The sequence below is a fragment of the Oryx dammah genome, unplaced genomic scaffold (genome assembly GCF_014754425.2).
Source record: "Oryx dammah isolate SB20612 unplaced genomic scaffold, SCBI_Odam_1.1 HiC_scaffold_17, whole genome shotgun sequence".
NCBI classification, from domain to species: Eukaryota; Metazoa; Chordata; class Mammalia; order Artiodactyla; family Bovidae; genus Oryx; species Oryx dammah.
The window spans coordinates 51749103-51775104 of NW_024070201.1; the positions used below are offsets into that span (position 1 = coordinate 51749103).

Here is a 26002-nt window from a genome sequence, read left to right on the forward strand (position 1 = left end):
GGTCCTGCATGTGGCCTGTGTGAGGGCCAGGAAGATTACAGCTCTGGCTTTTATTCCAGGAAAGGGCCTTTGCATCTGGTCTGATTTGTGGTGGCGTCAGGGAGAAGCTACCTAGTAGGGAGCAGCCAGGCTCTGCCATGACTCTCTGAGGGCCAGGATCGACCTGTGTAACATGTCCCGAGGCTGCCACTGAATCCAGCCAAAGATGAGGCACTGAGGGCAATCTGGTGTTTCTAGTCACGGGACGTCCCAGTGCCCTCTCAGCTCGCATCCACACGGACATCCAGGACAGAAGGCTTCCAGAGGCAAGTGACGCCTCCTATAGGCTGTCTTCGCTGATTGAGAAGGAATCCAAGGCCTCCTAGGGAAATATGCAGAGGCTCCAATCCCAACTTTACTGCCTGACCTTGGACAAGACATTAACTGTCTCAAGCCTTGGTTTCTTCAACTGTCACCTGGGAAACACAATATGGATTCTGTTTTGAAGGTTCATGTGAAAGCACCTTGAACACAGCAGAGCTCTGTGCACACCTGAGCCCTTCTGGCCATTAGAGTGTAACAGGACTTACCAGAAAGCAGGGGCCTGCCTGTCCCGTTCACCTTTGTGAACCCAGAGTCTGGCATGCACCAGGTGCTCAGTAAATCTTTCTCGAATAACCAATAATGGGAAAGGAGCATTTAGAGACTCATTATTAACAAGGGTCACTCCATCAGCCAACAGAGGAGACCAAGGGGCCTTGTGGAAAGGGCATTGGGCCGGCAGACCCAGTCCTGCCACTGGCTTGTTAAGGAACCTGGAGCAAGTCAGACTACCATTCTGGGCCTCAGTTTCCTCATCTGTTCAACAAGAGGGTTGGATAAGAAGAGCCGTCAGGCTGCTTCTCAGTTCTGAGAGCCTAAGGATGTGCTGGGAGTTGACCACATGCTCACCCGCATCTGGATCCATGAACCATTCTTCTGGATCCATGAACCATTCTCCAGGTCCCGCCTCCTCCACGCCTGTTTTCTTCCTTCATCTTCTTGGTATGTTTTACTCTAATCGGGCTGTTTTCTTTGTAGGTGTTTAAATGCCACTTTGGTCTCTTTGTACTTACGTGTCCTAACCACCCCCATCCCTGACCTCTACCCTGATTTGGGGAGCTCCCTGGAGGCTGCACTGTCTCCTCCAACCACCTTATAGGCAAAACCATCCTTCCCCTCGGCCTGCACATCCCCGTAGCCCCCATCAGACTGGGACAAGCCTCAGCTTCTCCCTTGGATTGGACCCAGGGCTGTGGCCGCCCTCATGCTGGGTGGGGGGAGGGCAGAGTGACACGCTTGCTGACAGACCAAGGCGGCGCTCTGAGGGGAGCAGGCCAGCAGCCGCAAAGGTGCAGCGCATGCCAGGTGGGCCTTGCCAGCTGGGGCTATTTTTAGAAGCCATGTTTGCAAATTTTGTGTTAATAGTGTCTCTGTCCAAACTCTGGCTCCCAGGGCTTGGGGAGGCAGAGAGTCTTTGAGAAGAACTCCCTCTCTCCTTGTTCCTCCCCTCCTCCTCATCTGTGTTCTCCTCACAGGTGCCTGGGATCAGTGGGGGGCTCCATCCAGGTCAGAGCTCTCCCCAGCCAGGCATCTGCAGACACAGGGCAAATGCGGGGGGATTGATGTGGGGGAAGGGAGGTGAAGAGGCTTATAGCTGGGGTCGGCAGAGGCCCAGTCTCAGAGGGGAAGGTCCCAGACACAGGACCCTTCTGTCAGTGCTCATGTCACTGATGGAAATAGTCAGCTGCCTGGTCTGTCATCCCCCCACCCCCCACTGCATGCCTATGATGAACCCAGGCTCCCAGTAGGCTCTGTATCTCTCTAATGACGCCCACCCTCACCCCAAGTCCCCTGCCCAGTCTTCACTGAGTCTGTTCTGACTGAGGCTGAACTCTGATCCCAAGGCACCAGAAATGCCTTGAACTGAAATACTGCTCAATCAGTGTATCTTCCCAGAGTGCTGAGAGGGTGCCACCTGCTTAGAGCTGACAACAGAAGGATGAGTAGAAGTCAGGTGAAAAAGTGGTTGGAAGGGACTTCCACATGGTGGGAGCAAGTTCTCATCACAGGAGGCCCTGGCGTAAAGGCCCAGAGAGTGGGCCTACAGTTCAGTGATTCTGTGACCTGAGTGGCCAGGGGAACCTTCCAAACACAGGGGCTCCCCAGGAGGAGGCTCCCACCCACACAGACCTGCACCCCTGCAGGCACACACACTACTCCATTCCACCCCACCACCCAGGACAGCCCAGGATGAAAGCCTCCCCTGGAGGGCAGTGCCACAGGTACATTCCCAGGGGATCCTAGTGACCGGTCTGGAAGGGACCTCAGACAGCTGCCCTGCTCCTGCTGGGTCTTTGCTTGAATACTCCAGCACTGGGGAGCTCACTCTGACCTGTTGCTTGAGGGAGCGGGTTCTGACCAGGAAAATAATTCCTGCTGAAACCCATCATCCTGTGACACTCGCCACTGACCTGAGCCTTGGTCCCTCTCTGCTGAGAGGCAGCCTCTTGTAGCTTCTGCAGTCTTTGGTCTTGGATTCCAGGCCTGGCTCTTCATTTAGAACTCTGTGGCCTTGGGCAAGGCACTCAACCTACTGGCTCCATCTGTAAAATGGGGCTATTCATAGAGTTGAAAAGTGAAAGTGAAAGTCGCTCAGTCCTGTCCAGCTCTGTGACCCCATGAAATTCTATACAGCCCATGAAATTTCTCCAGGCCAGAATACTGGAGTGGGTAGCCTTTCCCTTCTCCAGGGGATCTTCCCAAGCCAGGGATTAGAACCCTGCCCATCCTGCATTACAGGCAGATTTTTTACCAGCTGAGCCACAAGGGAAGCCCAGGAATACTGGAGTGGGTAGACTATCCCTCAGAGAAGGCAATGGCACCCCACTCCAGTACTCTTGCCTGGAAAATCCCGTGGACGGAGTAGCCTGGTAGGCTGCAGTCCATGGGGTCCCGAAGAGTCAGACAGGACTGAGCGACTTCACTTTCACTTTTCACTTTCATGCATTGGAGAAGGAAATGGCAACCCACTCCAGTGTTCTTGCCTGGAGAATCCCAGGGACGGGGGAGCCTGGTGGGCTTCCGTCTATGGGGTCGCACAGAGTCGGACACGACTGAAGCGACTTAGCAGCAGCAGCAGCAGACTGTCTATCCCTTCTCCAGAGGATCTTCCCGACCCAGGAATCGAACCGGGTTCTCCTGCATTGCAGGCGGATTCTTTACCAACTGAGCTATGAGGGTAGGAGACATAAAGTGAAGTGGGAGAAGTTTTAGCCCAGGGCCTGTACTACAGTAAGCGCTCAACAAATCTGAACTCTTAGTGATACTACTAGGCTGCCATCCTTACCAGGAACCGCATGGGGACACTCTGAGAGGGAAGAGATGGGGCTCTAGGTGGCCCCCCGAGTGGGGTGGGGGTCGGGGGTGGCGAGAGCCGCCGATCGGGGGGCAGGCCGGGCAGGGGCGGGCGGTCGTGGCCTCAGGGGCCCTCTCCCGGCCCCGGCCCCCCTCGCCGCCAGGGCACCACTCGGCTGCTGCGCTTTACGAGCGAAAACAAACACGTCCCACAAGCGGCCCCTGTGCCGCGCGGCCCCGCGCCCGCCAGCGCCGCCGCCGCCAGGTCAAAGCCGGCTTTGTGCCCGCCCCGCCGCCCCCGCGGCCCAGGCGATTTTAATTAGTGTCTGGGTCTGCGCCGGGAGATGGGAATCAAAGCCCCCGTTCTTCCAGCGTCCCCGCCCCGACCCCCGCCTTTCAGCCTCGCGGATCCCCCGGGCTCCGCGTACCCCTGCTGGCTGCTGCGGGAACTGGAGCCTTCCCCAGCAGCCGCCTTGAGTTCGAATCTCGCCTTTTTACAATGGAGGGACCCGGGGCACGTTCTTGGCACTCTGAACCTCGGTGTGTCCGTTAATAATAGCATTCACCCGGTCAGCCCGCCCTTAACGTGGGCGCTGGGAGGGTTTACATCATAAAATAGGAGGGCTAGCCCTGAGGCAAAGCACCGAAAACACTTCTTAGGGGAGAGGCTGGGGAACAGGGGTGGGAGGTTGGTGTGGTGGTGGGGGGTGGTGTGGTGGTGTGTGTGGGTGTGTGTGTGTGTGTGTGTACACGGGTGAGAAAGGGCAGATTGGCTCTTTGGAAATTTCACTTGGCAACTGCCCTATAGCAGAGGGAGTTGAAGGGTTGGGACTGGAGCCAGTGGCTTGTGATGTGGATCCATATGGGGGGCTGAGGCAGCCACCAGATTTGGGGGGGCGGTGAGGAGGGGACCTTGAAGGGGAAGGTCCCACCATGAGCAGCCTTCTACTACCTGAGGTTTGACCCTTACACTCTTGAGGCCTCATAAAGAGTAGCCAGGACCTTCAGCTCTGCCTGGGATGCTTATTTAAAATGTCAAAGCCTGGCCTTACTCCACACCTGCTGAATCTCAACCTATGGCCTGGGGTCCCAGAACCCACTCTTGGAACTGTTCCCATGTTGGTTCTTGTGGGCGAATATGGGGTGTGCAGAGGGTGAGTGAAGACTATGACTTTTCCATAGTCTGCAGGAAAACATGTAATCCTTGGTCCCCCTCCCCCAGCACCATGGCAAGAGGGACATTGAGCCCCTCATTCCCCTCATAGAGCAGCATGTCCTTCACTAGACCTCGGTGTCCTTGCCCATAAAATGGGCACAGCCTGGCTCATCCACTCTCCCTTTTGGGGCTCTGGGAGGACTAAAGGTGCCCTTTTGTGGGAAAGGGTATTAGCGGCAAGAAACAGCCCCCTCTCCCACTCACTGCCATTAACCAGCCCCTCTAAAGGCATTTTTGTGTGTGCATGACTGATGCTGCTCAACACCCTTCTGTGAATCCCGACTGCCTTCAAATTAAAACTCTGACTCCTCAGCCTAATGTTCTAAATTGGGTCCTGGCCTTATCTCCAGCCTCCTTTCTCACAGTCCCCCATCTTGGTCCAAAACAGCATCCCTACCCTGTCCCATGGAGAAGGTGATGGCACCCCACTCCAGTACTATTGCCCGGAAAATCCCATGGATGGAGGAGCCTGGTAGGCTGGAGTCCATGGGGTCGCTAAGAGTCGGACATGACTGAGGGACTTCACTTTCACTTTTCACTTTCATGCATTGGAGAAGGAAATGGCAACCCACTCCAGTGTTCTTGCCTGGAGAATCCCAGGGACGGAGGAGCCTGGTGGGCTTCCGTCTATGGGGTCGCACAGAGTCGGACACGACTGAAGCGACTTAGCAACCCTGTCCCAGACACCTGTGCTTTCTTGCTTCCTTGCCTTTGTCCCTGTTGGACATAACACTCCCTCCCTCTCTCATCTCGCCCATTTTCAAACAGACAAATTCTATCATTGCTTTATTATCCTGTTGAAGGGCTACCTCCATTCCTGCCCCACCCTGCCCCTGCATCAATCTTCTATGATATACTCCAGCACTATTTAGTCCTCTGTTAAAGCACTAATTACCATCTACACTGGTTAAGATCTTGAGTTTGGAAGTTTGATAAACCTGATTTGTTGCCATGATTGTGTGGCCTTGGGCGAGTTCCTTAACCTCTCTGAGCCTCTATTTCCTGCTTGTGATTACTGAGGGGATTCGGGGACTTAAGGAAAGGGAAAGTGCTTGGGGGCAGTCACTGCAGTGTCATGGTTAAGACTTCAGACTTTGAACTAGAGGGCATGTGTTTGAAATTCTACCTCCACTCGTTGGCAGTATGACTTCGGGTACATGCTCAGTCACTCAGTTGTGTCCAACTCTTTGTGACTCTATGGACCATAGCCCACCAGCCTACTCTGTCCATGGGATTTTTCAGGCAAGAATACTGGAGTGGGTTGCCATTTCCTCCTGATCCAGGGATCAAACCTAGGTCTCCTGCACTGGCAGGTGGATTCTTTACCCCTGAGCCACCTGGGAAGCCTATGACTTTGGGTAAGATTACTAAAAATCCCTCTGTGCCTCAGTTTCCACAGCTATGCAATTTGGATAATATTCGTATAGTGAATAGACTATGGGATGGCCCTTGTGATTTCATATCCTGTACAATGCCCATCTTTGAGTCTGAGTGGAACCTGTGATTTGCTTCCAGCTGGTGGAGTATGTCAGAGGTGAGGGGATTTTGCAGATGTGATAAAGGTCTCAAATCAGTTAATTTTGAGTTACTCAAAAGGAAGATTATCTTGCCTGGGCCTAATTTAAAAAAGTAAAAGTTCCTAAAAGGAACCAGACCCTCCTTGGAGTCAGATACTCTCTGTTGCTGACTTTTGAAAAGTAAGTTGTTACGTTGTGAGACTATACGTCCATGGAATTCTCCAGGCCAGAATACTGGAGTGGGTAGCCTTTCCCTTCTCCAGGGGATCTTCCCAACCCAGAGACTGAACTCAGGTCTCCCACATTGCAGGCAGATTATTTACCGGCTGAGCCACAAGGGAAACCCTATGTTGTGAGAGGGCCCATGTAAAGGGCATGTGGTAGTCTCTAGAAACCAGGAGTGGCCCCTAGCTGACAGTGTGCAAGAAAACAGGGACCTCGGTCCTTTTACCACAAGGAGCTGAGTTTTGCCAATAAACCAAGAGTGCTTTGTAGTGGATCTTTCCCCCAGTCAAGTTTTTGATGAGACCTCAGCCCCTACTGACATGGGGATTATGAACTGGTGAGACGCTAAAGCAGAAAACCCAGCAAAGCTGTGTTCACACTTATGACCTATGTAAACTGTGCGATAATGTATTTTTTTAAAAGAATAGTTAATGTACAGTATTATGTTCATTTCAGGTGTATGATATAGTGACCTGACAATCAAATACATTACAAAATGATCACCTTGACAAGTCCAGTAACCATTTGCCACCATAAAAATTATTAGCATCACTGACTATATTCTTAATGCTGTAGATTATGTCCTGCAATTTATATCTGGAAGTTTGTATCTCTTAATCCATCTCACCTATTTCTCCTATTTTGCCCAGTGCCCCACCCATAATAAATGTGTTTTAGGCTGCTAAATTTGTGGTAGTTTGTTACTCAGTCTAAAAAACTGATATAAATTGTACCTACTCTGTAGGGTTCTGGTAAAGATTAAGAGGTCACTAAAGTCCATGGGGTTGCTAAGAGTTGGACACGACTGAGCGACTTCACTTTCACTTTTCACTTTCATGCATTGGAGAAGGACATGGCAACCCACTCCAGTGTTCTTGAGAATCCCAGGGATGGAGGGTGGGCTGCCATCTATGGGGTCGCACAGAGTCGGACATGACTGAAGTGACTTAGCAGCAGCAGCAGCAAAGTAAAGCCTTGGGCTTCCCAGGTGGCACTAGTGATAAAGAACCCACCTGCCAGTGCAGGAGATGCGAGAGACATGGGTTCAATCCCTGGGTCAGGAAGATCCAGCTGGAGGAGGGCATGGAAACCCCTCCAGTATTCTTGCCTGGAGAATCCCATGGACAGAGGATCCTGGTGGGCTACATTCCATAGGGTCGCAAAGAGTTGGACATGACTGAAGCGACCTAATACACACACACACGCAACATAAAGCCTTAGCCTGGTGCCAGGCTCATGGAAGATGCTCAGTTAATGGTTGTGATTAGTTACCATTGTTATTATGCTTAGAATATAGCACTTTACAAAATTAAGTTTTTAATCTTCCGCTTGTTAAATTAGTGAATTTAACAAATAGAATTTGCAAGCAGGAAACCTACCTTTGTGCAAACTTGCTATGAGACCTTCACCTTGCTGGGTTATATCTGTTAGGATGCTTTAGGTTGAAAGTACAGAAAATTGACCAATGATGGCTTTCCAGCAGCAGAATTTGAGATGAGGAGTGGTGTGAAAATGTTGTGTTAGGAAGTATTTCCAAGACAAACCAGTAGTAAGGAAGTAGAGAAGTGAGACTGAGAGGGCGAGTCCTCCACATTGTGGAGAAGAGGACTCTACAGGCCAAGTCCCACAAAAGGGAACTTTGGTGCCATCTTGCAGAGGATTTCTGGGGATAGTACAGATCTCTCCTCAGAGCTATACAGATCAGTGCAAGGACCAATACCTCCATGCTCATCCATCATTGGTTAAGGGCACCTTTGAGTGCGAGGGAGTGTGTAAATTCCCAGGCTTTTCTGGCTTTCCACACTCACAGGCCATGTGGGCTCCAGCAACCTGAGGGTAGTCTTCTGATAAGAAAAAATCGATACTGACTGTTGGGAGTGAAAGCACATTGGAAGCGTGCTGCTGCTGCTGCTGCTAAGTCGCTTCAGTCGTGTCCGACTCTGTGCGACCCCATAGACCGCAGCCCACGAGGCTCCCCCGTCCCTGGGATTCTCCAGGCAAGAACACTGGAGTGGGTTGCCATTTCCTTCTCCAGTGCATGAAAGTGAAAAGTGAAAGTGAAGTCGCTCAGTCGTGCCCGACTCTTCAAGACCCCATGGACTGCAGCCTACCAGGCTCCTCCGTCCATGGGATTTTCCAGGCAAGAGTACTGGAGTGGGGTGCCATCGCCTTCTCCAACATTGGAAGCGTACAAGTAAGAAAATATGGAAGGGATGAGAGGGTCATTGGCAGTACTGCTACAGTGGCCTAAGCTATGAGGATATATGTTGTTTTCTTAATAAAAAAAAATGTAAGTGGCCCCCAGACTGGCTCAATGTGGTTCATCAATTCAGTTACCTACAGCCTTCCTCAGCATTACTGACATTCATAATCCTCTGCCTCATGGTCACAAGATGGCTGCTTCAGCTCCATGTCTTATGTCCTTAACTGATCTCATCTGAAGCAGGAAGCAGGAGGCAGAGGGAGGGCAGCAGCAAGAAGGCTCTCTTCTCTTGTGACTCTTCTCTACAATGTGGAGAACAAGCCCTGTGCCCCTCCCCAACCGACATCCCGAAAGAAATGGGGTTGAGGCCCAGCCCTAGACCAGTCACTGGCAGAGGAGTGTGGGGTTGCCAAAGCTGAGTTTGGTCAGTCATGGTTCACTCCAGTTGCTGAACACCTAACCAAATGGACTTCTGCTAGCAAAGAGGAGGTTGGGGTATGGCTGCCAAGGGGGCAACCAACAGCACCTGCCACAGAATATTTGCAAAAGAGAAATATTGGTATCTGCCTCTGAGATTCATGATGAGGATGAAATGAGCTGGTTTTAATTGCTATGCATGTCCACATGTTTCTACTTTCTTGCACTGTGAGCTCACTGAATATAGAGGCCATGTCTCACTTACCTTTGCCTTCCTTGATTCTACCCTCTGAATAGTGCTTAACCCCATCTACTTCTCTGTTGCCACACCCTAGTCCCTGCTGCCATCATCTCTCATGATAGCTATGATAAATTACTCATGGATGGCTTCCATTCTTGGCTCCCTCCAAGGCTTTGTCTCCCACAGAAGCCTGAGGAATCACTGTAAAGCACAAATTTGATTGAGTCACCTCTTTGCTAAAAACACTTCCAGGCTTAAAAAAAAAAATGGGGGTGATATTCAGAATTACTACTGATTTGGCATAGGCTCTGGGCAATCAGAATAGGCATCAGCATTGACAGCCATGGGAGGGCATCCTCCCTGAGTCCCATCCCTGTTCTGAGGGCCCTGGAAGGGCTGGCATCTGCCTACCTCTCCAGGCTTTCCTCTAGAGCCTGTTGTTCCTGCTCCCGGCTGTCTGTACCGCCCACCTCCACTGCCCAGCCCGACTGTTTTGCTGGGCTGATCTGCTTGCACTTCTCCAGATGTACCACACTTATTTGTCTCTAGGCCTCTGAACATGCTGTTTCCTAGGGCTGGAATGTGATTTCCCCACTTTCTCGGGCTACTCCCTTAAAGTCACTAGTTGGGTATCCCCTCTTCCAGGAAGCTTTTTCTGAACCCCCTTCTCCATCACCATGGTCTCACAGCCCCTCAGTGCTTTTTGCTATCAGAGTGCTTGTCACCCTCAGCTGTCCTGTTCATGGCTTTCTTCCTCATCAGGCTGGGGTCTTTTTGAGAATACACGGAGACGCAGTGGACAGTTACGTCACCAGTGCTGGTAGTAATGGGTGGTGATGGTGGTGGTGATAGTGAAGGGTAGGACCACCCTTAGATCCAGGCAGGGGGGACCACCACCCTGGACCACGCCCTCTAGAGGGCCCCACTCTGCCCCCCTTTCAGCTGCACCCCTACCCATGTAGTGCAAGGAGTCCATAGGTTCAAAGGGATGTGTACTTATCCCGCTTTTAGACCAGGGAACCCAGGGTTCTGGAATTCTCTGCCCAGACAGCCCAAGTCTGCTTCCAGGACTGTGCACTCCTTTCCCCAGATCTGTTCTCTAAGGCTGAGGGGTGTTTCCTGGGGGGAATGGGCAGAGGGAGGAGGGTTTGGATGAAACTGGGACATTTTTCTAGTTACTATTGCTACATAACAGATTATGCCAAAGCTTAGCTTAAAACAAATATTTTTGGAGGGAATTTTACATTTTTTAATTGAAATGTAATTGATGTACAATATTATGTTAGTTTCAGGTTGCTACATAATGATTTGATATTTGTATACATTATGAAACGATTACTACTACAAGTCTAGTAACCATCTGTTCCTATATAAAGTTATTCTAATGTTGTTGATTGTGTTATTTATGCTCTACTGTATATTACATTCCTCTGAGTTATTTATTATATAACTAGGGGTTTGTAATCTTAATCCCCTAAACCTATTTTGCCTACCACCCACGTCCCTCCCTTCTGGCAACCATCCACTGGTTCCCTGTATCTATGAGCCTGTTTTTATTTTGTTTGTTTTGTTTTTTAGAATCCACATATAAATGAGATCATGTGGTATTTCTCTTTCTCTGTGTGACTTATTCACTTAGCATAATGCCTTCTAAGTCCATTCGTGTTACCAAAAATGGCAAGATTTCATTCTTTTTCATGGCTGAGAAATATTCTATTCTGTACATATGTATATATATCACATCTTTACCCTTTCATATGTTGATGAACACCTAGATTGCCTCTGTATCTTGGCTATTATAAATAATGCTTAAATGAGTATTGATGTACATATCTTTTCAAATTAGTATTTTTATTTCTTTGGGTAAATACCTAGAAGTGGAATTGTGGTTCATGTGGTAGTTCTAATTTTAATTTTTTGAGGAATCTCCATGCTGTTTTGCCTAGTGACTGCACCGATTTATCATCCCACCAACAGTGCACAAAGGTTCAGTTTTCTCCACATCCTTTCCGACACTTGTTGTTTGTTGTCTTTTTGATAATACCCGTGCTGATATCTTATTGTGGTTTTGATTTGCTCTTCCCTGATAATTAGTGACGCTAAGCATCTTTTCATTTGTCTGCTGGCCATATGTCTATCATCTTTGGAAAAAAAATGACTATTCAGATCCTCTGCTCATTTTTTAACTGTTTTTTTTTTTGATGTTCAGTTATGTGAATTCTTTGTATATTTTACATATTAACCCTTATCAGATGTATCATAGACAAATATCTTCTTCCATTCACTTAATCTGCCATTTCATTTTGTTGATAAATTCCTTTGCTGTGCAAAAGCTTTTTAGTTTGATGTGGTCCCATTTGTTTATTTTTGCTTTTGTTTTCCTTGCCTGAGGAGACACATCCCCCAAAATATTGCTAAGACTGATGTCAGAGTGTGTACTGCCTATGTTTTCTAGGAGTTTTATGATTTCACATCTTTCATTTAACTATTTAATCCATTTTTACTTTATTTTTGAATATGGTATGAAAAAACAGTCCAGTTTGATTATTTTGCATGTAGCTCTCCAGCTTTCCAAATACCATTTATTGAAGAGGATGTCTATTCCCCATTGTACATTCTTGCCTCCTTTATTGTATGCTGATGACCTATGTAAGTGTGGGTTCATTCTCTCTATTCTGCTCCACTGACTTACGTGTCTGTTTTTGTTTTTGGTTACTGTAGCTTTGTAGTATAGTCTGAAATCTGGAAGCACCATTCCTCTAGCTTTGTTCTTCTTTCTCAAGATTATTTTGTCTATTAGGTTTTTTGTATTTCAATACAAACGTCAGACCTATTTGTAAAACAATTGTTTTTTCATGCTTGTGAATTCTGTGGGTCAAGAACTTGTATGGGACACAGTAGGAATGGTGCATCTCTGCTCCATAATGTCTGGTCCTCAGCTGGGATGACTCCGTAACTGAGTCATCTGGAGAGGTCTTTATCTGTTTATCTGATGGTTGATACTGGTAGTTGGCTAGGAGGTCAGTTGGAGTTGTTGACTGAAGCATCTATGTATGGCCTCCCCATGTGCTCTGGGCTTCCTCACAGTATGGTGGCTTCAGAGTAGTTGGACTTCTTATTTAGGGCAAATATCTTAGTAAACAGAGAAGTAGTTGTGTTGCTTTTCCTAGGCTAGCCTTGGAAGTCACCCAGCATAATCTATTGGTTACAAATGAGTCACAGCCTACCCAAATGTAAGGGGAGGGGACATGGGCCACACCTCTCAATGAGAGCAGTATAAAAGCACTTGTAGACATGTTAGACATGTTTTAAAACCACCAAAGACATGCAGGCTAGGGTATTTCCACCTGGTCCGTGTGTGTATGAAGCCCCCTCATAGTTCAGGCAGAGCTGGAATGAGAAGAGAGGAGGGCCAAGAGTTGGAACCTGGGGATTGCCCTTCCTGTGCTTCTATGTTCTTGCAAAGAATTTAGAGAAGTCAGAAATTTTAAAATTTGGCCTTCCAGGTCATTAATAAATTACGTTTGTCAAACTAGGAAGATAGAAGATATTTATTTAATAGTTTGTTTAGTTTGATTTATAGCTTTTAAATATTTAGGATATGATAAGTAGGCTCCATTTGTATTCTTGGTTGGACCCTGCAAATGAGAGGGGTGGTCTTTGTGATGGAGGCAGCAGCAGTGGTGGTGGAAATAGTGGTGATGATGGTGCAAATTGTAGTGGTGATCATTTGAAGGCTCAGTTCAGTAGTCAACCACATCACATCACCATTGTCTTCACCATCATTATTTCCCTCATTTTCTTCTTCAAAAAGCATGTGTTATGGGGGCTGTGTTAGGGGCTGGGAATGCAAAGATGACTGCAATGTGGTTTCTGGCTCAAGAAGCTTACTGACCAGTGGGATAAAGGCTCAGGAACAGATCTTTGCAATACAAAAGGTTGAATTACAGAACGTACAATGCTGGGGGCAGCAGAGGGGACCAGGAGAGCCATTTAGAGGAGGGCTTAAAATCTAAGCTGGGCCACTATAGGCAGAGGATAGGGAAAAGCATTCCAGAAAGTGGGAACAGCATGTTTAAGTTATAGAAGAGAGGACAGTAGTTTAAGAAACGATAACCTGGAAACAGGGATTCCTTTTGACCCTGTGTGTGCTCTTATCCACGCTCTTATTTGGGGAGGCTACTCCCCCAGTCCAATCACAGGATTCTAATACCTCCTTCCTGATGACCCAAGATGGACCATCTGAGTCCTTCCCTAGGATCTTTCTATTGGAATTGGAAGGGAAGAGCCTTTGTATATTATCTGACAGAGAGCTATCAGGATGCTGAACAGTTTACAGTATGTCTGCTTCTTAAAAGAGTTGGTTGGAAAGGAAGTGCTGATATGCAGGGTGAAACAGAGAGAGAGAACACCCTGATGGTGTCGAAACCTGAGACCCAAGTCTTTCTAGAGCCCACGTTCATCCCGGCTTGATCAGATGAAGCAGCATACTGGACCCTGGGATGCAGCTGGGAGAAGAGGTGAGAGAACTGGAGCATCAGGAGCCAGATCCCCAAGGGCCAGGAGAGGGAATTTCGATACTATTCTGAGGACAAAGGGAAGACATTAAAGCAGGTGCTTAATGGAGGGGAGACAGGGTGAGATCTGTGTTTTTAAAGATCATGCTGTTTTGATAGGCAAGACTTGCTAGGAAGGAGAAGGGGTGAAGAGGAGAGGCTGATGGCAGGGGGCTTGTGAGAAGACAGATCTCATCCTCACCCCAGATATCGTGGGCCAGAGGGAAGGGGGCAGGCCCTGTGGGTTCCGTCACAGCCCCAGCTCTTCATTGCTCTTTGACTTTGGGCGAGTTATGTGGGCTCTGTTTCGTGCTGGGGACGGATAAATGTGGAGAGAGACATTAGATGTCGTGTGGTCATTCAGATAGCCTTGAGCTGGGGGCCAGAGATCCTTGTCCCAGTTCCCATTAGAGAAGGTCATGGCTCAGGTGGTAAAGAATCTGCTTGCAATGTGGGAGACCCAGGTTCAATCCCTGGGTCGGGAAGATCTCCTGGAGAAAGGAATGGCAACCCATTCCAGTATTCTTGTCTAGGAAATCCCATGGACAGAAGAGCCTGGCGGGCTCTAGTCCATGGGATCACAAAGAGTCAGACATGACTGAGCAACTAACACTTTGACTTTGAAGATAACTCCTGTGCATAGAAACCCATGCCACCCCACCCCTTCCCAACCTCAGCCAACCTCCTAAGGCACTTCCTGTTAATCTTCCACAGACTGAGTCTGCAGGAGAAGAAAGCCAGCAGTGGGTCTATTCCAGGGACCAGGGTGAGGGGAAGGAGGGTGGCCAGGCCTGCCCTGGAGAGAGATGCCATTGTGCCTGGTGGGGGCCCAGGCCTTCCCTCAGCCCCCAGGCCAGCCCCAAACCACAGGCCATGTCCTGTTTCTCAGAAATACTGCCATTTCCCAGAGCCCAGGGTTCATGAGGGGACACGGGGAGGTGGCTTCACAGTTGCTAGAGGAGGAGGAGGGAGGCTCTCCAGGAAACCTGGAGGCCAGGCTTGGCCTTATAACAGGATGATCAAGTTTGGAGGCCAGAAAGCTACGTGAGAAAGTTGAGTGGAGCAGAGGCTGTGCCTGTCCTAGCCCAAGACCTGGCCCTTCCAGTGCTCTGGGATCCTTCAGGAGCAGAATCCCAGACCTCCCCCTGGAATCCACCCCCTCCCCCACGACCCCCGCCACTTACTGATGTGTGATCTTGATTAGGTCACTTCCTCGCCCAGAAGTTTCTTCTTCACTATGTAGTTGACAGTCTCCACCTCACTGGGTCGTCCTGAGCATCAGATAAGACACTGGATTTGACTGTGCATGTGGGAACGGATGTACGTGCTTCACCCAGAGCCCAGGCTACGCCCAGCCTGGCCACCAAGCTGGATGGTGGATCCCACGGGACTCCCTACAGCAGTCTTGGGGAGCACCTGGAGACCACTCCATCCTCCTCCCTCATCACACTCATGGGGAGCCCAGCAAGAGTTAGGCAGCAAGTTGGTGACTGAGGAAGAATGGAAAGTCACTATGGAATGGAAAGTGAATGGAAAGTGAAAGTCACTCAGTCGTGTCCGACTGTTTGTGTCCCCATGGGCCATACAGTCCATGGAATTCTCCAAGCCACAATACTGGAGTGGGTAGCTGTTCCCTTCTCCAGGGGATCTTCCCAACCCAGGAATCGAACCCAGGTCTCTCACATTGCAGGTGGATTCTTTACCAGCTGAGCCATCAGGGAAGCATAAGAATATTGGAGTGAGTAGCCTAACCCTTATGCAGGGGATCTTCTTAACCCAGGAATCAAACCGGGGTCTCCTGCATTGCAGGCAGATTCTTTACAGGCTGAGCTACCAGGGAAGCCCCTGGTATGAATGAATCTTGACTTGTTCCTGAACCTTCCCTTCCTCCATCCTCATTCCTGTTTCTTCTACTTTTTCCTTTCCCATGAGATCTCCTTATCACCAAGACTTGCTTAAATCCTGTCTGAAAAACCCGCTTCTTCTATCTTATGTCTACTGCCAGCCACTGCCCTGCCTCTCTCCCCTCTTTCACCACTCAATCTGTCTCCTCATCCCCCAGACACTGCCTCAGCCCCCCAAAACCTGCTCCTGCCTCCCAGTTCCCCCGACGTGGCCCATTGCCATGGTCCCCAGAAGCCCCCTCTCCCTGTGGAGAGCCCTTTCCAGGTCTCATCTACTGGACTCAGACATGCCCTCTCCTGACTTCTCTCTCGCCTCCATGCGGTTCCTTTGCTGACGCCCCAGGGCTCTGTCCTAGTCGCCTTCTCTTTCCTCTCTGCCGTCTCCCCCAGGCCAGCATCTCCCGTCTCCAGCTGTCAGTTACCACCTGTAAGCCAACAGCTCCCAAATCTCTGTCTCTGGCGCAGCCTCCTTTCTAGACCATTGTATACCCAAAGGACTGGGGTTCTCGCCTGAGACTCAGTTCAGCTGAAACTCCTGGGTTCTCCCCTCAGCCACCCCGAGAGGCACCAGCTCCACAAGACCCCCTGCTCTTCCTCAGCCTGACGTCCATCCCAGCCCCAGCGCCTCTCTCCTGCCCAGGCACTGTCCTCCCTTCCCTGGATCCCACAACAGCCTCCTACCTGGTCTCCGTCTCACTCCTCCACCCCACCCTTCACCAGCAGGCAGGGCCAGCTTTCTAAACCACAACCTGACCGAAGCGCTGAAACCCTTCCAGGGCTCTTTGCTGCCCTCGGGGTGATGCCAAAGCTTCTCGGCTAGGTATTCAGCCTCAGCTCCCTCTGCTCTTTGCCTCACATTTTATTATCCAGCAACAGTGAACTGTTTGTGGTCCTCCCTGTAAGAAGCTGTTTTTCATCTCCCTGCAGCGGCCTCTTCCTGTGCCACTGTCCACCTACCTTCCCCTCCCTCCCCTCCACCCTTTCTTCTAATTCCTGCTTATCCTTCAGACCCAGCGAAGTGTTCTCCATCTGGGCAGGGGCTGTGTTCCCCATGGCCCTGTGGTCACAGCCCTTGCACTCATGGTGTTGTAAAGACTCATCTCCTGCTCAAGATTTTGGCTCACTCAGCACAGGCAGGGGACCATGTTGGTTCTTATATCGTGCTGGTCATCTTGCACAAGGCCTAGACCAGAGTAGCTCAGAAAGTGCTTTAAGAATGAATAAAGGGAAGGAAAAGACAACTCAGAGTGATGTCAAACCCTGGGAGAGCTGCTTAGAGATTCTGAGTGTGTTGACACACTCAGAAAGCTCTGGACCAAAGTCAGGAGGTTCTGATGTGCTGAACATACCTCCCACGGTGGGAAAGATTTGGGGTGTATAGCACAATCTTCAAATAAGTCCATCAGAGAAACCAGGGAGGCAGTTGGCCTGCAACACCAGGACAAGTATACGGGGAAGTCATTCCTGTCCTGAGGCCCAGGCAATGCCTCTGCTCACAGATCCCTGCCTCCAACCCCATTCTCCAGCGAGGGAAGGGGTCCCTGTGCTGGGAGGGGCAGGGGTAGGTTCCAGGAGGCAGGAAAATCTCCACTGAGTAGAAGACATCTGAGCTAGGCTGAAGGATGGCCAGTTAACAGTGTTAACTGATTCCTAGGCTTTCAACTCAGAAGATTCAGAAGCCACCCTGGACTTCAAATTAACCCCATGTGGTGAGCAAGCCAGGCTGGAATGAGGAGTCTTCTCCAGGAGGGACAGGCAGAAGCTGGGACGAGCTGGATGTCTTCTTACTCCAAGGATGAGGGGGAGACTTCAGGCACGTTCCTCAAACCCCACTGTCTCAGAAAAGGCCCTGGGGAGCGGGCAGGGGGATGTTGGGGAGGATGATACCCCTCCCTGCTCAGTGAGGGCGGTGTTGGGAGGCAGCTTAGCTGACGTCCCCAACCTCAGATGCTCAGGGACAAGACAGGGGCTCGCATCAGGCTCTCTATGGCTTCCCATCAGGTTTGGGGATGGGGGGGTGACATGTGACTGCGGATGAGAGCACAGGTCTGCGAGTCAGTAGGTCTGAGCTCTGGTCCTGGCTTCACCACTTGTCACTGTGAGGCTTTGGGGAAGATACTGGGTGATCCTGAGCCTCTGTCTTCTCCTCTCTAAAATGGGAGTAATTCCTATATTGTTCACCTTAAGTAGAATCATGGGCATTAAAACGTCTTTGAAAGGGAAAGGAACTGTACCCATGGGCAGGATAAATGACTGATGTCTTTAATTGTAACTGTTAGGCCTTCTTCCCAGACCGTGGTGCCAAGGTTGGCAATCTGACTGCCAAGTCTTGGAAAGCCTCTGAGGTGAGAATATTCGGGTTTATAACATTGGTCACGGTGGAACGGGAAGGAGTGCGAGCTTGGAGCAAGAGACCTGGCATACAATTCCGAATCTGCTACCACCCTGCTCTGTGGCTTCAGGCAAATTGCTGCTCCTCCCTCAACTCTGTGTCCTCATTGTAGAGTGTAGCTGACGGTTGTCAGGACCCCTGCACTATCTGCTGGGAAAGTACTTTGAGGTTCCATGCATACCCCTCGGCTGGCTGACTAGAGTCAGTCCCCCTCACTAGGCTCAGTCCCAAAGAGTTATGGGAAGGGGGGCTGCCCACAAAAGCAGGAGGCACTGTAGCAGGGGGGCCGGGGACAGCAGCAGCCCAGAGCAGGGGAGAGGCCACGATGGCAGACAAGGACCTGGGTCAGAAGGCGGGGGTGGGGGAGGGTGGGTACTAGCCCTGGCTCTCAAAACCACTCTCTGTGAGGACTGGGGCCAGCCTCTGCCCCTTCTGCACCTCAGTTCCCAGTCCTGTAAAATGGGGATGACCAGGCCTGCCTGTAATCAATCATGAGAACACGCAGAGACTGGAAATGGACTCAACAGGCAGGGCTGAGGGGTAATGCAACTTCTTATTTATTAATATATAACAACAAAAATGATAAAGCTCATATCTGCAGCTGTTCAGATCTTTGTTATAAGGTCTTGGTCATTTTGTCTGGACTGGCCGTGACCTTCAGCTCCGGGGTCTGGGCTAGGAAGATGTTCCAGTGACCTGAATGGAGAAAAGAGGAAGAGGTGTGTGTGGGTGTGCAGTCTATGTATGTGTAAGGGTGTGTTGGTGGTGTGTGCGTGTGCATACATGTGCACAACTGAGGCAGGGTGATCGGGGTGGGGAAAACTTGGGACAAGGAGGACCGAGTAGGCTGGGTTTGAAGCCCACAGAGGGGAAGGAGATAGGGACCCCATCCTACCCTCATAATCCCAAAGGGTTCTGGCACAGGAGCCCACCTTCAACCTGACATCTGTTGGTGACCCTCCCCTCTGTGACTTCCTCTCCACCCACCTGGGTCCATCTTCCTCAGGGTGGTGGGGAGTAAGCTGGGGGCCTCTGTAGGAACGTGGTTAGGAGGTTTCAGTGGGAGAGGTTCCAGTAGAGGAACTACTCAGCACCAGGATTTAGGGGCTCAGAGTCCCCTCTGACAGCCCTGTCTCCCTCGCCCCAAGACCAGATCCAGCTGGCTCTGCTTCACCTTCCCGCTCCCGAGCTCTCGAGCGCCTGAGTTGGGAAATCTCTGGCCCAGACACCCACTGGATTCCTGTGCTGGGAACTGACGTCTGTAGCTGACAGCCCCCCCTCCCAGCACCAGCAGCCTGGAACTCCCCAGCTTCTAGCCCGACTCTCTTCCCAGGCCCCTGTCCTCGGCCCAGGGTCCCACCTTCGTGGGTGCCGGTGAGCAGCCGGAAGTTCTGCGCCTCTTTCTGGAAGTCTTGCTTCCTGACTTTCTTGATCTGAATCAAGTGGAAGATTCCTGAGGGCAAACACAAGGGCACGAGCAGGAAAGGGAGGGTGTGTGGTCAGTGAAATGGGGCGACTTAGACCCAGGACAGACCCAGTCACCTCCCTGCCCTCCCCTATTCTGACCAGACCCCGAATCCTGAGGACTCAGTTTCCTAAATATTTTGAATCTGTCCACCCTATCCCCCAATGTCACCCTTCCCCTCTAGGCCCCATCGTGTCTTACCGGGGTCACTACCCTAGACTTCTGACCTTTAACCCCGCCTCTCATCTGTGATCCCGGCTGCAGGCAGTGGAAAACATGCCTGTTACCCTGTCACCCCCTCCTTCCATGACCCTGCTCCTCTCACCATCATCATCCTGTGCTCACACCCCTCACCTGTCAACAGTGCCGAGGGGCAAGGAGCAAAGGAGGGAGGAAGGGAGGCTGGGAAGCTGCCAGGCCTGTAGGGCCTAATCAGTCTTTTTTTTCTGGACTGTAGAATGTATGATAAAAATCAACAGGTGATTTGCTTCAGACACCAAAGCACTACAGGTGTCAGGGTTGTAGGCTCCTTTTCCACTCAAGGCTCAGTTCACCCCATCCCTTGTCTGTGCTCCAGGCCTAACCAACTCCTTGAGGTCCCTGAAGGGGTCAAGCCTTCCCATTTGCCATCCCTTCTGCCAAACTCCGGCTTCTGTTGCCACAGGTGAACTTCTCATCCTCCCAGCCTTACCTGGGAAGTCTTCCTGATTCTCCCTCCTCCCTTAAATAGTTATAATTTCCTCCTTGGGTTGCCCACACCTCTTGGCTTCTGTTCGTGATTGTTCCTATTTCTAATATGCTACCATTGTGTCTGTTCTTGCCTCCTCCACCAGAATGTTCTTGGGTTCCCTGAACCTGGCTCATATTAGGCATGCTGACGGAATGAATGAATGAATCCCTGGATGGATGGATAAGCAAATATATGAGTACCCAGTCTAGGCCAGGCCCTGAGGGGGAATGAGGTATTAGCTGGATCTCCTGATGTTTGTATCCCCCGGGGAGCTGGCCACGGGCACCACACATGGTGCTAAAGCCCTGAGCACTTGGGCTATGAGGTCGCGCCAGCTGTTGCCACCAGGGGCTGCGGCCAGAAAGAACAGATGTGACAGCAAGGCCTCTGCTAGGCCAGTACCACCCTCAAGAAAACCAAGAACTGGCCTTGCCTATGGGAATCCGGGTGGGGTCCCACCTAGGGGCACAGACTGCTCTGGTCCTGGGACTGAGCTCCAGGAAGCCAGGAATGCCCAGCACTGTGCTCAGGCCCCCCACCCAGGTGCCAGGGACAGAATATGGGAGAGACTTGCTCCAGAGGCCCAGGCTGCATCACAATTATGAGATGGGGACGGGTCCTGGTGCCCCTGCCTGCCACTGCACAAACCCCCAAACACAAATTGGAGAAGTGACTGGGAAGAGGGTCGTCTCCATGCTGTCACTTGCAAAGCGTGATTGAACGGTCTGGGCTCTTGGGCCTAGAAGCAAGAGCTTGTCTGAGGGTCATGGTTGTGTCTTTTGGCCTGTGAAGGGTGTGCCAGGCCTGAGAGTGGCTGGGCTCTGTGTGTCCCAGGCAGAGGTGTAGTGGTGGGTGAGTTCCAAGAGACAGGACAGGCTCGGCTTACTGAAGAACCTTCTTGAGCACAGCCATTCCCAGAATGGCAAGTGAACCACCTGTCTGGAGGTGAGGTGGGGCTGAGTGCAGTCAGGGGCTCGGGACCATCAGGGAGGCTAACAGAGGGACTTCCTTCCCTAGTTGGGGAGGAATTGAGAACCCTGAGGTCCCTTCTCCTCTTGAAATGCTAGACTTGAAAAATCCTTAATGCTAAGCCAGTTCTCTGCTCAGACTCTGGGCCTGGAGCTGGCCCCGCTCTGGGGTGGCCTCAGCCTAGTTTTCAGCTCACTTTGTCTCCAGGTCAATTCTCCTCTTCCTCTCCTGGCTCCAAAGGTTGCTGTTTCCACTTGTCTGGGTGAGGAAACAGCAACAGTCTCCCACTGACAATCAGCCCTTGGGAGAGTTCGTTTTGATTTTCTCTGTCTGGGACAGGGAGGGAATGGGGGGTGTTGATGGGGTATTTCAGCCACCCAGGGGCTTAGGAGGTGATAGGGTGAGTAGGTTTGCTAGTGAGAGGGTGGCAGGGCCTGGTGCTGTGAAATTGAGGAGTCCTCCCCACTTCTTCCTTTTCACTGCACCCCTGGTAATGAGACTTGGCCTTGAGCTATGACTCCCCCATCTCTGCCATCCTGCGCCTTCCTTGGGTCCTTCCCTAAAAGCATAAGGTCACCTTTGTGGAGGTGGCACTGGGGACAGTAAGACCTGGGTTTGAATCTTTACTGTTTAAACTGTGTGATTTTGAGCAAGTCATTTTACCTCTCAGACTCAGTTTTCTTATCTGCAAAATGGGGACGTAATACAATACATACCCTTCCGGTTTCTTACACCTGTGAACTGCAACACATTATACATAGTACCTGCTACTCACCAGTCACAGAGCGCCGGACATATAAGCATGGGCTCTGGAGCCAGAGTTTGAGGCTGTCGCTGCAGTGTGCCCCTCTTGCCTTTTTACATCCTGTCCAGCCCAGGCCCACCCTCCATGAAGGTTTCCCTGACCAGCTCGACTCCCAGGGAGCTCCTGCAAGCCATGAGGGCCTGAGGACAGAGGCTCAGCCTGTTACTCCCTGTGGTGCCAGAGCGGGTGGGAGGAGGCCCAGTATAAACTTGCAACCCCACCTGTCCAGGGACTGAGGGTCTCCCAACGCTCAGAGCAACCATAAGGATTACTGAACCTCCCCCTCAGCCTCTGGTCAAGTCCCCTCCCTGCTCTTGCTTACACACTTCTGTGAATGGAACTTGCTCCCTGCCTTCCACAGCAGGAAGACTTCAGGCTGAGAAGGCACTTCCTCTCATTAACAGAAACGTGCTTCTCTGCCATTCTAACTCAGCCAATGAGGTGGGATGAGAAGGATGCAGACATTTTTAGCACTTACTGTGGGTCGGGGGTGGTACCTATGTCATTTCACTTAAGCCTCTCAAGCCCCTTCTCCCCCATTCACAGAAGAGAAATTTGAGGCCCAGAGAGGTCCAGTGATTGCCCAAGGCCACACAGCTAAGAAATGGCAGAGCCGGGATTCAAACCTAGGTCTGTCTGATTCCAAAGCCCCTGCTTGTTGTTTTGACCCTTGCGGTCACTCAGAGCACAGCTGCTCCCTCTGCCTGGGGCAGTCCTTCAGAGCCATGAAGCCAGCGGTCCTGTTCCCCTGAGTCTTCTCTTCTCCAGGCTGAACAGCTCCACTTTCTTGGTCCATTCCTCCCACGACAGGGGGCAGAGTAGAGCAGGGAAAGAGCCGCATCTGACGTCACAAGACCTGGGCTCTAGCTCCTCCACTTACTGGCTGTGTGGCCTTGGGCCAGGTACTTCACCTCTCTGAGCCTCAGTTTCCTCATCTGTAAAATGGGGATAATAATACCTAACTCTCAGGATCGTTGAGGATCAAATGAGATGATGAATGTGAAAGCACTTTGTAAATTTCAAAGTGCTTCACACATTGGTTGTTATTATCATTGTCATCATTCTTATTATCATTCCCTCTTCCACCCCCCATCCCCTCCACCTCCCCACTGCCAGCCAACCACATCAGTAGAGAAAAGTGACCTTAGAACTAATTCCCAGTTAAAGGTTTAATTTGTTTTACTCTACCCAGGGGATTTACATTTAATAAGAAGATCCCCAAAGCTGAACTCTCAGCAATTCCCTTCTCTTAACCTTCAGTTGGTGATAGAAGCAGCCTACTGCACAGGATAATTTTCTCACAGAATGAGAAATATGTCGACTTACCGTAGAGGGATAGGATCCACCATAAAGGAAAGGCTAGATGAGACTGGCCTTGAGGATTTGAGGGTGCTGTGAGGGCCCTCCTGCCTGAAAAGATCTCTCCTCCCAGTCTGCTGAAATTCTACCAATGGACAACAGCTCTTTGGTTCTTCGGGGTAGGCATTACTCTGTCCTGGCTCCTCACAAAGTGTAACAACCCCTTTCCCCCAGGAGAGGGAGCACTGCCAGGCTCTGGCATCTCAGAGTGGGTGAGAGTATCACAACTGTCAGAGTCACTGTCCCCCTCTCTCTTGGAATCTGGGACTCAGAGCTGGAAGATGACCTGAGGCAGGTCTTCTTGGGCCGGAGGCACTTAATCAGTTCCCTAACACCCCTGGGAGGGGGCGGCTGGAGCACAGGAAGGGGGACAGGCCAGAGTGGGAATGGGCCAGTGCTCACCTTTTACCAGCTTCCAGAGGTAGATCTCCACCTGCTCAGAGGCCTCACGCTCGAGGGCAAAGCGACGCAGGTTGTCCGGGCTTGGGGATACTGACGTGTGAACAAGAACTCGACCTGGCGCCTTCGGACACTTGGTGGCACCGATCTCACTGTGGCCCGGGTCTGCCTTGTCCTCTGGGAGAGACAAGGAGCTGTGAACGCTCTGTCTCCCCACTCCTGATAGCCCAGGAAGAGGGACCACTGGGCTGACATCTCCCTCAGGGTCATTAGGGTCCTTGGGAAAGTTCTGGTGCCCCTGGGAAGACAAGGAGATTTCTGGGGAACAGAGAGGGGGCCTCTCCCCTAGTCTCCTCCCATTGATTAGCCTGTCAGAAAGCTTCTGACCCTTCAGGGCCCAGCTCACCTTCCACCTCCTCCAGGCAGCCCACCTGGAACAGCTTAGTTCACCCTATGTCCTCCCACCTATAGCTTGTTAACCCTTCTTGCTTATGCCTCTCACTCATGCCCTTAGATCCATGCTGCCTTGCATTGCCTTGTGGTTGTTTCATTTGGGTATGTTTTCTCTCTAAAATAAACCCACAGGGGAAAGGCAGGAATCCTGTTCTTTAAGTCCCTTGAGTCACTCACATCGCCAAACACAGGCTCACAAGGAACAGAAGGAAAGGTTTGGGAGAGGTTGAGGCGCTGATGGCAGTAATGATGATGGAGCGTCATATGGAACAGGTGGTGATAACCGTGATGATGGCGACTGCAGTGGTGGGGGGAGGAGTCGGGGGTGGAGGGTGAGGATGATGGGGATGGTGGTAAGTTTGTTTCTGGATCCTACAAATTGGATCCAGTCCTAAAGCCTTGACATGTTGGAATTTCAAGGACATTCCCAGAACTTTCCATGTATCAGTACTCCCTGATTGTCTTTCAGGGACTGAAGGACTAAATCCCTACACATCTCCCGACCTTCTAGACTCTTACTAGTTATGAAGACCTTTGAGGTGTCCAGCTAAAAGCTGTAAGCTGTCTCAATATCTTTAAGGGGAAATGGAGTAGGATCTGAGGGTGAGCCCAAGACCACGTGTGTTTGTGAAGGAGCCCAGCAGCGAGCCACAGCCATTCTCATAGAGAATTCAAGAGAATTCCTGGGTGGTCCAGTGGTTGGGACTCTGTGTTTTCGCTGTTGAGGGCCTGGGTTCACCTCTTGGTTGGGGAACTAAGATCCTACAAACTGTGCAGTGGAGAAAAAAAAAAGAAGAAGAAGAAATGTATTTTAAAATAAAGAAAGAAAAAGGAATTCCCTGGCTGTCCAGTGGGTAGGACTCCACGCTTCCACTGCTGTGGGCCTGGGTTTGATCCCTGGGTGGAGAACTAAGATTTTGCAAGCTGCATGCATGGCCAAATAAAAAAGAGAACTCAAGGTGAACCCTCAACCATCATGCCATCATGCTTCTCTCTCACCTTGCCCCTACTGTTTATTAATTTATAAGTGACTGTTATCCCTTATGTCTAGGTTTTGATTTGCAATTCATAGAGCACTTTCATCAACTCTATGTCTAAGGTTCAGAAAGGTAAAGTAACCTGTCTTTGCCTAGAAATGTAAGTTAGGTAGATAAGTATGTCAGGGAGCAAACCCATGCAAACTCACATCTCCTGACAGCAAATTCTGGGGCAGATGGAGACTTAGGATAATCATAGCCATTCGGCTATCTCATCTGTGAAATAACTGAGATGGAAAAATTAAGGAAACTCTGAAATCATAGTACAATACTGGGTGCACAGTTGGTTCTCAGCATCTCCTTCCTCTGTTTCTTCCCCGTTCTTCTCCTTTCAGTTTTGTAGCCAGCCCTGTCAGAGACATGACCAGGACAGTGCCTTCGGCCCCACCTGCCTTCCTTCCAGGCTTGAGGGAACAGGCCCGCCCCTTACAACAGCTCCTGCTGACAGTCACAGGCTGCTCTTCTCAATGAGATGCTCTGACGTTTTTTCCTGCACAGCCGTTAATCCTAAGGTCACTGTTGAAAGAACTCAGCCGGCAACTCTGGAGGCCTGACTTCTAGAAGCTTTGTTCCCCCCACCCTCCGCCGTTTCCTCCCACCCTTAGCTTTTAAAACCTTCCTGCTTATGCCTTCCACTCATGCCCTTAATCCCACACTGCCCTGCATGGCCTTAAAACTGCTTGGCTGTGTTTTCTCTCTAAAATAGACCCATAAGGTCAAGGGAAGGAATAAAGTCTTT

The 26002-nt window shown here is 50.6% G+C and overlaps 1 protein-coding gene across 4 annotated transcripts in view; it reads right to left on the reverse strand.

The window, feature by feature from the left end:
- Positions 1-18574: 18574 nt before the first annotated feature.
- The window catches only part of CHRDL2 (chordin like 2), a 34879-nt gene continuing 27451 nt past the window's right edge, over positions 18575-26002 (reverse strand). Inside the window, exons 9-13 of one of the 4 annotated variants that reach the window (XM_040258836.1) lie at positions 23777-23950; positions 22896-22950; positions 19407-19499; positions 18979-19078; positions 18625-18742 (exon numbers count right to left, since the gene is read on the reverse strand). In XM_040258836.1, coding sequence (XP_040114770.1) covers positions 18722-18742; positions 18979-19078; positions 19407-19499; positions 22896-22950; positions 23777-23950 — 443 coding nt within the window. In that variant the 3' untranslated portion in view covers positions 18625-18721. Of the gene's footprint in view, positions 18743-18978; positions 19079-19406; positions 19500-22895; positions 22951-23776; positions 23951-26002 lie in introns of all 4 variants that reach the window. The other 3 variants (XM_040258837.1, XM_040258838.1, XM_040258839.1) reach the window with 3 other exon arrangements.